General features: G+C 38.3%; 1 protein-coding gene across 1 annotated transcript in view; it reads left to right on the top strand.

Moving 5' to 3' along the window:
* cpne7 (copine VII) overlaps positions 1 to 13990 on the top strand; it is a 263075-nt gene that overhangs the window by 166767 nt on the left and 82318 nt on the right. Inside the window, exons 6-7 of the mRNA XM_039763335.1 lie at positions 6177 to 6260; positions 10930 to 11019. Of these exons, the coding sequence (XP_039619269.1) occupies positions 6177 to 6260; positions 10930 to 11019 (174 nt within the window). The remainder of the gene's footprint in view (positions 1 to 6176; positions 6261 to 10929; positions 11020 to 13990) is intronic.

Raw genomic sequence — 13990 nt, 5'->3', positions numbered from 1 at the left:
TATGCTAACAAAGCATCCAACCACTCTCAAAGCCAAAAGTCTCAATTAGCATAAGCTGCCCTAATTAATTGAAGATGTTCATGAGACATGCAATGATTTACTTCATAAGGCGGAAGAACATAACACACAAGAATAGTTGCATCAGATATGTTAAAATGTGTGCTTCAATTTAAACATTTAAAGTCTAAATATTCTCAATTGGAATAGAAATTTGCTATTTTTCACCCCCTGACAGAGGGCCATCAAGATCTAGATCCCTAGTACAGGATAAAAAATAAAAAAAAAACATCATATTTGTTTTAATGTTTTAAATGTTTTAAAATGATACCTCACATGCTTATGTCTGAAAATTCTTTGTCATTTTTAACCTTCTGAGAGTGGCTCTTAGAGAGCTAAGACCACTGGTGAAGAAACAAATACAAAAATATTACGATATTTGAGATCAGCAACCTTGAAATAGCTGTGTGCCCAACATCAAGTCCTTCTGATAATTTTTGCTAAAGACACCAGTTGGTTTACTCTTTACCACAAAGGTGTCATTTACTACACACAATAGCCTAAAAACAAGGGGTTTTCAAATCTAGAAGGCCAAAAATAGAGAGGAAACCCAAAAAGTTTGACAACTGGCACAACCAGATATCAAGACAACCTGAACGCTTTATCATATGGCAGGGTATTTTTATACTGGTGACTTAGGAGGTGCCTGAAAACAAAAAACTGAACTGATTTCAAAGCATTCATAAGTAATTCTTATCAAGACAATTTATCCAATTCCTCATGCCTCATAGTGCGTCTTACACTCACACTTCCTCTTTAGTTGCATCACCAAAGCCAATCTGACCAATCACAGCAAAGCCAAACTGACCAATCACATTGCTCAGAGGGACTGGATACAACTATCTTAGTTTTTTACTATATAGTAGATATAATTGTATAATATGCAGCACAACAGTCCAGTGGATAGCACTGCTGCTTCATGGATTCTCCTTCTTGGGTTTGAATCCCTCACCCAGTTTCCATTTTCTTCTCATGTCTGTATGGTTTTCCTCCTACATCACCAAAGACGAGTAGATTAGGTTATCAAACTAAATTTCATGTTGAAACGTGTGAAATGGGGCCTACGGTGGACTGTTGCTGTGTTTAATGATGCCGGATTTTCTCCACTCCTAAATTTGATTGAATGGCCTTAGAAAATGTTATGTTATGTTTGGGCCATTAATAGAAAAAGCACTATATATAATAAACCAAATGGCCATTCTTTTTTGCTTTGCACCTGATGTTGCTGTAAAATATACTCCAGCACTCCACTTTCTTATTTGCAACAATTCACATATATAAGTTTTAAATTACTATGTTCTAAGAATTATAACAAGAACAAGAAGGTAAGCTTCAGATGGTTGAAGGTTGCACATCGTACAGTTAATGAAGAATAAAACTATATGAATATATGATATGGCCATCACACAGAATCTGTTTCAAACAAAGCATTTTTTTTTCCTGAAGATCTGGGCCAGGGATTAGAATTGACAATGGAACATCTAAATCAGGCAGCCGTAATGTCATTGGCATGTGGTTGCCATGACAACGGGACAGGGGCTACCTGTATTTTCCTTGGCATTGCCCCTGTGGAGGCACATCTTAGTGAAGGAGACATTAAAAACACTTTGGACTGAGCTTTCAATTTCACATGGAATTTAGTACTTATTAAAGCAAACGTTATACATAAGGTCAAGTAGTAATCCATTTAAGTTCAGGGTCTGGTGATAATGAGAATAACTATTTCTTTGGATACAAAGAGCTACCTTTAGATTAGAATGATTTTGTTTTAATGTTTTATTAAGTGAATAAAGCAGATTTTAACAAAGGGATGGCAATATTGGAGAGTTAAAAACATGAGTTGATTATAAATATCGTGCAAAGCCTAAAAGCCTTGGTTCTGTGCATTGCTTGAGAAAAATCATTGTTAGAGAGACAGATTTGTCATTTTTGACATATTTGACTATATTTTGTGCATTAGATAGTGTAGTAACTAATTAGGTCCTTTCTGTGGAAGGTTTTCCTATCCTATATCAGCGCTCAATTCACACTACCATGTTAATAGAATGGGTGGGGCAGTGGTTAGAATCTTACGCCTCATTGCTGTCAGTGTTGGGTTTGCATGTTCTTTCTGGATCTGCATGGATTTTCATTCAGGCCCACAATGTTCCTCCCACATTCCAAAGATCCCAAACGTTAGGCTGATTGGTGATTGTGAATGTGCTGTATGTGTGGAAGTGGACCAGTGATGGGTTGATGCTTTGTCCAGCCATGTTTCCTGCCTTGTGCTTTGAACTCTTTTAACTCAGACATGGACTTTAAGAATACTCGGATAACAGAAGTGAGTGCCAAAATATTGGGACTTAAATTTGATTATTAATTGAATTAAGAAATTAAATTATAATTTCTGGGTCGAGGTGGACTTTTGTATGAAAAATATTATTGAACAGTCATATTATTGAATGATACAATGTATTGCCTCGATTGTTTTTTGCAATCTCAAAAATATTTAATTGTTTAGGTTCTATATCCTTATGAAATTCCAAAGATTGTTACTGTTGCCAGATTTTTTTGACTATTTTTTATTTTAATTCAGTCTGTCCTAGTGCCTTCTATAGATGAACAACTGCTGTTTACGTTGTTTTTGAAAAGTGTTTTGAACCACATTCAGTTGTAATGTAACCTCTCAAAAACACATATCTAACCACTCTCTGGCTCTATGAAACCCTGTAAACTAAACGGAAACCTCTGTCTATACATAACTCATCAGGAAACTGAAATCTTCCCACAAGAAGCAGCTCAATGGAAAACTGACATATAATTATAGACCATGGTCAATAACCCTTATAAATAAATCTGAAACCCTTCATAGCTGAAGGATAAAAAAAATAGTATGTAAAATGCATGTCCTTGTTAGTCTGAGTAGACATTGAACAGAATATAACTAATCAAAGGCAACAGTCAAAGGGTAAGGCAAACACTCCAAAACTGCTACTTTTAGCAGATTTTTTTACCTGTTATTTTTTCATAGCAATTTATTTCTTGTTGTAACAAAGGCGCTTTATTGCGCCCGACCTGACACAGATGGACACCGAGGCACGTATGAAATCACTAAAGGTTTTCATTTTTCTTCACCCGTGACCCACAGGCAATACACAGTTCAAAAGCACAACAAACCCCAATCAAAACACTGTTCCTTTACCGCCACTCCTCCTGAAACTTCATCTCCTTCCTTCCAACTCTGGCTCTTTTTATAACCCACCCAGAAGTGCTCCAGATGCTTGACCACCTGGTCCTGATTGCACCTCTGGGGCTGAAGAATCGTCCAGCCAGGCTGCTGACTCCATGCAGCTCCCCCTAGCGGCCTTCCGTGCCCCCAACCAGGATGTGGAGAACTCCATCTCCCATGGAGCCATGCGACAGGCTGGAGGATCACTATCCACCAGGGAGGCTGCCACCAAGTGTCCCGGGGGAGGTACTGAGCTGCCCATGGTTGCTCCCCCGAAACAGATGCAGCAGGGATGTCCCTGCAGGGCATGGCACCCGGCTGTCTGCCACATTGTATAACCCAAAATCACACATGGAAGCCCTCAATGGGCTTTAGAAGGCCCTGTTTTTTGACAGACCTCCAGACTTGAGAAAAAAAAAATCCCAAGAAAAAGAATTCTAAAGAAAAAAAAATCAAAAAACACCTCAAAGGAAAAAAAAATAGAAGAAATCTTGGGAAGGGCAATTCAGAGAGAGAGACCCCCTGCCAGGTAGGTTGGGTGTCAAAAACATGGGGTAAATACAACACACAAAACAGAATACAAGTAATCCAGAGCTAGATGGCCAATCTATCATTGCCACCACAGAAATACAACACAACAGTACAGAACATTTTGTTCTTGCACTGCAGGCCTCCCCAAGTGCAGGTGCAGAGTACTGTGATCACTCTGAAGGATAAATGCAATAAAAGCTTATATCACTCATTAAATACCGAACTAAACACAGAGCAAACAAAACCGAAAAGTAAACCGAAACCATACCCAGCACTTGTTGTACTTGCTTAAAAGTTAACTACTCTAAAATCTTTGTTTAACCAACCGAGAGATACTAAAACACAGAAATGGCCTTCATATTAATACCATCACTACTACGACTGTGGTCAGTGTCCAGTAAACAAAGAAAAGGATGAACGAAAACAAACATAAATTTTGCCAAAATACTTCACATTCTCTTCAATTCTCCATAAATAAATTCTCCATTATAAAAAAAATCCAAAATAACTTAAAATATACTTACAACCATGTGCCTTCACAACACTCCTGCACAATTAGATGTAGAGTAGGGTATTAAAAATGAAGACAAAAAATGACATCTAATATTGTGTCTTTATTGTATTTGGTACTTTAGTCAGAAACAAACCAAGAAAAAGTGTTTTAAAAATGTATTAAGAACACAAGTTAATACTTAACTTATTCTGTCTTCATAAAGGAGGATAAAGTAGGCATAAGGTGCAGATACAGACAGAAGAACAGCTTTGACCACTAATGACTCTTCCCTGCTCATTAGGCTGATGATGCAGCGGCTAAAAAACCCAAACACTAAACCCCTTCTTCAGTTTCTGCCTTTGTCCGACTCTGAGCAAGTCCCTTAATCTGCTTGGGCCTCTACTCTTAAAGCGGTTGTGGCCGCAGATAATCTGGCATCCTCAGGTTCTGTTGTTCTTGGAACAACTTCAGAGTTGTTGTAAATCATTCACCATCAATCAGCTCAGAAGGTTTTGCTCATGTTTTTGTGAATGAGAAAGGAAGGGTCTTTTTAAAACTGGAACAATGAATTTTTTTGTACTTTTTTATGCAATTCCTTACTTATGAAATCAGAACTTGAGTTTAAAGCTGATTGGTGGATGAGGAATGACTGGCCTGGAAGAGCAAAGCTAATATTGTTATAAGAATAAACAAGACCGATGCTCACTGTTTTTATAAAGTACCTTGGTATGGTGTTTGTTATGAATTAGGATTTTTTTTTTGTTAATTTTTAGTATGCGTTCTTTAAATACTGTACTTCTATGTTTTTGCATTAATTTTGTTATTGTGTTTTTTTTCTAGTCAAGCGCCCATGTTTTATCCGAGTTTGTGGATACAAAACCCTCTTTTGACTTTTATCCTTTTCAAAAGAATTTTTCAAAAGAATTCCTCTTTTAATTTTTCTGTATTTTACATTCAACTTTGAAATTTTTTGCCTACAAATTTTTGATTCTTGTATTGGTTTTTGATCTCCTGGTTTTGACCTTTTTTTCTAGTTTCAGCCATATCTGTTTGAATAGCACTCCCTGGTTGGAATAAGTTCTGTTGTAATTGTGGCATGTTACATAACCCGAAACTATATAGATATAATATAAAAAGGCGATACCCGTCCCTTAATGATACGGCTGTAAGAAATCACATAGGAGAAATAACTTAGCTTTGTTTAATGATGGCTTATCCTGCATAACAGAGAAGGAAGCCATGACAAGACTGTTACTCAAGTGGAGGATAGACCGGATGACAGTATCTCCCATCCATCTGTCGGCTTCAAAGGTGTGCCGGGCAATGTTCCAAGGCTTTATACTCTTTCTCCAAGTGCAGGCCCCCACTTTGGTAAATCATGCCATTCCAAACAAGGAAAAAAAGATCCAATGTCATGCTGAAATAGTACAATGCCCATTTCACAGTGCCCCCTTTCTTGCCTTCTAAAGCTTGCCTATCAGTTTTAAATGATGAGCCCCTGTGTGCTAAATTTGGCCTTGTGTTAGCTGTACATGTGAGTGGATTTATAAAACTATTTTTGTACAGAGCACAGTGACATATTAAACTTACGTATATACTTATTACACTGTTATCCTGGTCCTTCTTGAAAACTCTGGCCAGAAAAATCTAGCATTAATAGTGTTCACTATATTGAGGGATTACATGTAATAAAGTCTGTAAAGAGAAAGTTTAGTTTGCACTTGTGTTTTGATAGATTTTGGTAAGTTTTTACCATGGTCCATAATTCTTTCTTTCTTTCTTTCTTTTCATTTGTTATACTACGTTTAATCATTTGATAGTACACTGTACATTTGAAAGGTCTTATTGTTAAAGTGGAAGGCCATGTCTGGTTACTTTCTTTTGTAGGATCTCTTCAGCAAGTCTGACCCATTCCTGGAGATTTACAGGATGAATGATGATGACAGTGAGCAACTTGTCTATCGGACAGAGGTAGGGAAATGAAACAGTAAACATTCTCTGTGAAACAGTGTCACTGTTACCAAAAAGACATACAAGAGAGGTACATTGCATGGACTTGCTCCCTGCTGCATAGTGAGTACGTTTCTTGCAGCTACTTCTTTAATGAAACCAAATTGTTCAAGTTGTGTATTTAAGATAAGCATGCTCTGTTAGAGCTTTTCATCCCAGATATGCTGTCTACCTATTCATCCTTATATTTGTTAATGTGACGAATGCATTGTTTTTGTCCAAAATAATTTTTCAGAAATATTTAAAACAGTTTGCCATAAGCAAGTGTGTAAATGGATGTAGCTTGCCCCAGAAAATAACTGAAGCATCATTCTCAATCAAATGTCCTTGTTAGGACCAGACAATAGTCACATTTACTGGTGTAACCCCTGGAGGATGTGCTGAGATGCTGTGCAACGTTAGGCTTGTAGCTCTTTCATCATAGCAGTTCATTAGTCTGTTGAACCTTAGGAACATCATCATAACTCAGGAGACAATATGTCTTATCTGTTGAGGTTAATTGAAAGTGAAGAAATTTGAGGGACAGGGGAGAAGAAAGTGGTTCAGGTATAGAAAAGAACATTTGTACAAGGTCAATTGAATGAGCTCCAGGAAGCAAGACTGCTGAAGATTTTGCAGAATGTCATCTGAAAGTAATGAGAGGAGCTTGTTGATTGGTTTCTTTAGTAATGTAGGTAGAGTTTGCCCTGTTGGAGTGGACATGAGGCAAAGGTTTTTTAACTTTCTTGACATTTGCAAGGAAGGAACCTCTACTCAGTAAAAATGTAAAGTGCTGTGTAGAGAGCAGGACTTAACACTAGAATTACCAGAGCCAACGAAAAAACTCGTAATTCCGTCCCACCTTAAACTGCTTCTTAAATCCCTTCACACCTCTCCGCCAGCGCCCTTTGTCTTCTAAATGTGCTGATAAAGAGAAGCTCGGAGCAGCCGGCTATTCCATCCCCCCACCAATTTAGAACGTGCACGAACTTCTCTCAGCTCATGCCTTGATTGAGTATCTGGGAGTGAAGTGGAGTTTTAGAGTGGAAATAATAGATCGTTGTTTGGAACACACGCATTTCATGTCTGTTCCGTTTCTACAGTAATCTGTGTCAACACATTGTTAAAACAGAAACTTTTTTATATTCTAGTAGTAGATGACAAAATGTAGGCATAAACTATATAATGTATGAAGCCTGAAGTCCAAATAGCAAAGAAACATTTTCACAAGAATAACACAATTGCGCTTTTATTCAAAAATATAACTGCAGAAACAAAAAGCCGCCTAAACACGCGACATTGCCACCACTTTATTGTAACTGCCTCCGTGGTTTAATTGACTCAGCCCCGCTTGGGAATCAAAAGGTCACGAGTTCGATCCTGCGCCCCTCCGTTTTGAGAAGTAAACTGCTCTTAGTCTTACTGTTTTAAAATAAAAGCATACATTTGATTTCAGTCTAACAACCGGTGCAATTTATGATCCTTGTAAAGGCTAGCTGTTTTTTTTTTTTTTAATTCACATTTTTTATTCTTTCAGTCGCGTTCAGAATCAATCCATACAACCCCATCTGACACAGCTGTTTTCACTAAAGACGCGCTATAGCTCTGCAGTGTACCACGATGCATACTAACGCCAAATACCCCCGGGTTCTGACACACAAACGCTGGCGAAGCTGCTTTCTTCGAATGGTAAAGACCAGTAACTTCGGCGCTATATGCAATCATCAGACACTCCCCATCTGCCCGTGTTGTTCAAACACAGGAACATATATTGGTGTAAAAGTATAACAAAAGTGCACTTTTATTCAAGTGCACTTTTTCCATCGCCTTTTCCTGTAAGAAGCAATGTACACACTTCTCTCTATGCTGTGGTTTCTATTACACACCTGAAAGAAAGAGACAATATATGTGAAAATATAATCGCACTAATGCAATATTATTTGAAAACGAACAGCGTCAGATCAGGTGTGAATTTATGCAGGAACTGGAAATTCTCTGATGCGGGACCTTCCCCCAGGGAAGAAAGTACAGTGTCAGGTGCTCATTCAGTGTAATAGAAACCATAGCACAGAGAGGTGTGTACACGGCAACAAGTACACGTGTCGTAAATGTAGGAAGGACGGTCCTTGGGTGTGTGGGAACTGTTAATATTTGAATGTGATGATTTTATATAGCACGGAATTAAAATCTGCACTTCTTAGCATTGCACCATGCAAGCTGTCGTGTCAATCGCCTACTGTAACTTGCTTTCTTTTTTCTTCGGTTATACAGGTAGTTTTGAATAAAAGTGCACTTGTTTTGTTTGCGAAATGAAGTGTCTGCGTGCACTTTTCGTGGCATTACACGTGTATTTTTTGAGCATGCCCGTTTGAGCAGTATAAAAAGTATTGAAAAGTATAACAAAACAACGGGCAGATGGGGAGTGTCTGATGATTGCATATAGCGCCGAACTTACTGCTCTTTACTATTCTCTCCTCTGCGTGCCCTGGAGTACAAAAGAAACAGAATACAGACGCGCTATAGCTCTGCGTTGTACCACGATGCATACTAACGCCCCCCCACCTGGTTCTGACACACAGACGCTGGCGAAGCTGCCTTCTTCGTATCTCACCGTCACTTGATTTTCTTTTTATTCAGTTTTATTGAGTGTTCCTGCCAGTCCCCGCATGTTGCTGTATGCTGGATATTTTCACATGTATTGTCTCTTTCTTTCAGGTGTGTAATAGAAACCACAGCATAGAGAGACATTGCTTCTTACCGGAAAAGGCGATGGAAAAAGTGCACTTTTGTTATACTTTTACACCAATATATGTTCCTGTGTTTGAACAACACGGGCAGATGGGGAGTGTCTGATGATTGCATATAGCGCCGAAGTTACTGGTCTTTACCATTCGAAGAAAGCAGCTTCGCCAGCGTTTGTGTGTCAGAACCCGGGGTATTTGGCGTTAGTATGCATCGTGGTACACTGCAGAGCTATAGCGCGTCTTTAGTGAAAACAGCTGTGTCAGATGGGGTTGTATGGATTGATTCTGAACGCGACTGAGAGAATAAAAAATGTGAATTAAAAAAAAAAACAGCTAGCCTTTACAAGGATCATAAATTGCACCGGTTGTTAGACTGAAATCAAATGTATGCTTTTATTTTAAAACAGTAAGACTAAGAGCAGTTTACTTCTCAAAACGGAGGGGCGCAGGATCGAACTCGTGACCTTTTGATTCCCAAGCGGGGGCTGAGTCAATTGAACCACGGAGGCAGTTACAATAAAGTGGTGGCAATGTCGCATGTTTAGGCGGCTTTTTGTTTCTGCAGTTATATTTTTGAATACAAGCGCAATTGTGTTATTCTTGTGAAAATGTTTCTTTGCTATTTGGACTTCAGGCTTCATACATTATATAGTTTATGCCTACATTTTGTCATCTACTACTAGAATATAAAAAAACGTTTCTGTTTTAACAATGTGTTGACACAGATTACTGTAGAAACGGAACAGACATGAAATGCGTGTGTTCCAAACAACGATCTATTATTTCCACTCTAAAACTCCACTTCACTCCCAGATACTCAATCAAGGCATGAGCTGAGAGAAGTTCGTGCACGTTCTAAATTGGTGGGGGGATGGAATAGCCGGCTGCTCCGAGCTTCTCTTTATCAGCACATTTAGAAGACAAAGGGCGCTGGCGGAGAGGTGTGAAGGGATTTAAGAAGCAGTTTAAGGTGGGACGGAATTACGAGTTTTTTCGTTGGCTCTGGTAATTCTAGTGTTAAGAAAAGAAATGTCTGGGCTTTCAATTGCTTTTTGGACATGTGCAGTAACTTATTATTGAGCTAGCTTTTAAACTTGGCTCGCTGTTTTACAAGTATGACCTTGTCACTACAGTGGTGGAAATTTTACAGAGCCATTTGCTTTTCCAAGATATGGTCACATTTCCATTTTTGTGATATTTCATTAAATTCTTTTCTAAAAGATATAAAACCCCTATGACAGCAACTCATAGGTGTGGTCATGTGACACACAAACAACACATGATCCTCGACCATCAGCTCTTGGAATTGTGGCTTATACTAGCTTGGTGGATTTCTCACCGTGAAATTCTAGTAAATCCAAATGAAACTTGTTAAAAGCCGTTTCTGTCACTAAATGTCACTCACTGACCTTTGAGAGACAAAGACTACATATTTCCTATCTGATTTAAATGAAAAACAAAAGATATATCTCATTCAGTGTATTTAAATTAGATGATTTACTGAGGACAATTGGAATAAAATCTAGAAAGACTAGATAAGCTGTAGAGCCCTAATCCCATTATGCTTCATTATATTATGTGTGTTCCTTTAGGGAAATGTATCATGGCAAAAGTTAAAAGTGAACCTCTTTGATTGCACAATACAGCTGTAATACCGACAAGGGAGCTTTCAAAGTGGAGTTCCAGTACAAACGATTTAATATAGATTATTAAACAAGAGCAAAACCAAGGGTAGCTTTCATTTCCTGCCACACATGTTACTTAAATTATTCAGTTTCTGTAAAGAACACACAGCATGTCTTGCCAGGCATGAGAGAATGGGAGAAAGACAGTTGAAAGTAGAGCACATTTTACTACGAGTGGGCTGCCATCTCTCTCTTATCCTTCTTGTCATGTTCTATTCGCAGGTTGTTAAGAACAACCTGAACCCTGTCTGGGAGTCGTTTAAAGTCTCCCTGAACTCCCTGTGCAGCTGTGATGAAAATCGGAAACTTAAGGTAAGCCTTGGGAACTATCTGGGTATTTAAGCAAAGCAAATAACCCTTAGAGAAATATTAATTGCCTCCATCTCTGTCACCTTTTACATTCCATATGGTACTTTTTCTTTAGACAATAAAAACTTAAGTACCCTAAGGTAGGTGAATAGATAGGAGCTACTCTCTTATGAAGTTTTCTCATATGAAGAAGTTCCATTTTCTCAGGCATGTGTGAATAATTAATTGTCCTTATATATAAATACAGTATATGGAAGAGAAGGAATAAAAACTACTTTATGATACGTGATTCATTTTCTCCCTTTGTGGATGTCCAGCTGTAAATATATATATATATATATATACAGACACACAAAGGGGTACCCAAAAATAGCCAGAATTGGAAAAAAAAATGTTTTAATAATTTTTACTTACTGAAACTTTAGTCTCCTTCAAAGTACCCTCCATGTGAATGAATGCACTTGTCCCTACTGGTAGAAATATTTTTGGAATTACAGAAGAGGAACATTGTCCAATGCCTGCAGTGATTTTTCTTTGACTTCCTCCATGGTAAAAAAAAAAAAAACACTTTCCTTTGAGTTCATTTTTCAGGTGCGGGAACAAGCAAAAGTCATCCGGAGCAAGATCAGGCGAATAGGGAAGGTGGCAAGAACTCCAAGACACACAAGTCAATTCAGAAATCTCCTCAACAGTCTGACGTAAAGATTTCATCATTCCTAATTGTGGAAGGTCGGCCAGATCTTGGTTGGTCTTCAAATGACATTTCCCCTCGTTTGAAAAGAGAAAACCACTCATAGACCGGTGTTTTACTGAAAGCATCCTCTTTAAAAGCAGTTTTAAGCATCACTACAGTTTCAGCAGCTGTTTTCCCTAAAAGAAAACAAAACTTAATGCAGACTCGCTGTTCTTTATGATCACCGATCACAATAATAGCAGGACACGTTTAATAAGCACCAAGAAAAAGTGACACTGAATGCCATACAAACAATACAGAGCAACGCCACTTAGACTGCCACAGAAAGCTGTAAGTATGCTGCACATAGCAGCGAAATTTGCTATTAAGTCTAGATTGCACGGTAGGTACAGATTCCTGTTACTTTCGGGTACCCCCTTGTAAATATATATAGTACTATATTATATATTGTATATATACACTGTACCCCTGCCCTAGATAAATTGGTTAGGAAGGTGAATGGAGATAATGACTATTCCAGCATTCATAGGATGCAAGACAAGACCATCACCTGGACAGTGCGCCAGTTCACCACAGGACAAACAAACACTCCAGCACCCAAACTTGGGCCAATTTAGCAACAAGTCATCTAACTCAGCGGTTCTCAGGCCCTGTTTGCGCAAGACCCACATTAACAATTCAAACATTTTTGCGGCCCACATGTTAGCCTTCGCAGGGCATATAATTTATTGCTCATGCATTTAGTAATTTGGGGTAAATATTACTAATATATAGTATTATGTAATTTTTTTCTTTACATGTTTAGTTGCTCATTGCTTGCTACACAAATTCAATAATAAATAGACAACAATAATCATTATCTGGTTTATTTTATTTTCATTTACGTTAGTAAAGTTGTCAAAGATGTTGCTGCTTAGACTTACATAGCATGTCAATTCTGGGTTAAATTTTTGATAAACACACTCGAAGCTCATCGTCCACATTCATTCTTGACCGATATTTTGTTTTCATGGCAGTCAATGCAGAAAATGAAAACTCGCACAAATAAGTTGTTGAAAAAGGTATAAGAACTTTCATCGCTAGTGCTGACAACGGATATTCAAGAAAAACTATGCACCAAAAGGAAGAAATATCCATAGCAGGATCGTCAAATTTGATTTGTAATGTGTCATCGCTAGACAGCTCATAATTCATCTCGTGTACGACCGGTTAATTCAGAGGATGCACACTGAAAAGGATTACGAATCCAGTCAAAAACTTCAGTGTCTTCAGACATGAAGTATTTGTCAAAATATTCAGCAAGAGATGTCAGATGCTGTCTTATTACACCAGTGACCCGTTTCAGCATCTCGCCGTTGACTTTATTGCTGTCTATAAATTCACAAAATAACTGAAACATGTCGTTTGAATTGCTTTCAAGTCGCGTGCGCCAAAGTCGTAAGTTCTTCTTAAAAGCTGCCATTTTGTCATATGTCTTGAGTAAACTGGCATCTTTACCCTGCAGTGATGTGTTCAGACTGTTCAAAAGAATAGAAATGTCAGCAAGGTATGCAAGTATGGCAAGCCACTCAGTATCTGCGACCTTATCAGCCAGGTCGAGATTATGTTCTGTCAAAAACTGCAACAATTCGAAAAGAAGTTCAAATAACCTTGCGAGATCTTTCCCTCTGGATAGCCAACGAATAGCTGAGTACAATAGGAGATGCTTGTGTTTTGCATCTGCCTCGATACAAAGTTGAGCAAATAATCGACTGTTCACTGTTCTAGTTTTAATGAAGTTTACAATCCGTACACAGTCATCGAGTACAGATCCCAGAGTTTCATGCAAATTCTTTGAAGCCAATGCTTCACGATGGATCATGCAATGAGTGTCTGCAATTTCGGGCGAAACTTGCATTATGTGGGCTACAACACCATTGTTGCGACCAGTCATTGTGGCAGCACCGTCGGCGCAAACACCCATGCAGTTCATCCACTGCAGGCCAAAAGTTGTGAAAAATTCATTTATAACACAAAATATTTCATCCGCCGTCGTTCTTGATGGCAATGACTTGCAAAAAAGAAATTCCTCTTCCATAACATTTTGCCAACAATAGCGAACATAAACAAGCAGCTGTGCTTCGCCAGTGATATCAGTTGATTCATCTAATTGAATTGCAAACTTAGTAGACTGTAACCGTTCAGTTACCTGCGTGACAATGTCCCCTGCCATTTCAGAAATTCTTCTGCGGACAGTATCATTCGAGATGGGAATGCTTTTCAGTTTTGTAGCATATTCTG

This window comes from Polypterus senegalus, chromosome 9, assembly GCF_016835505.1.
Source record: "Polypterus senegalus isolate Bchr_013 chromosome 9, ASM1683550v1, whole genome shotgun sequence".
NCBI classification, from domain to species: domain Eukaryota; kingdom Metazoa; phylum Chordata; class Cladistia; order Polypteriformes; family Polypteridae; genus Polypterus; species Polypterus senegalus.
This window is presented reverse-complemented; position numbering and strand designations above follow the sequence as displayed.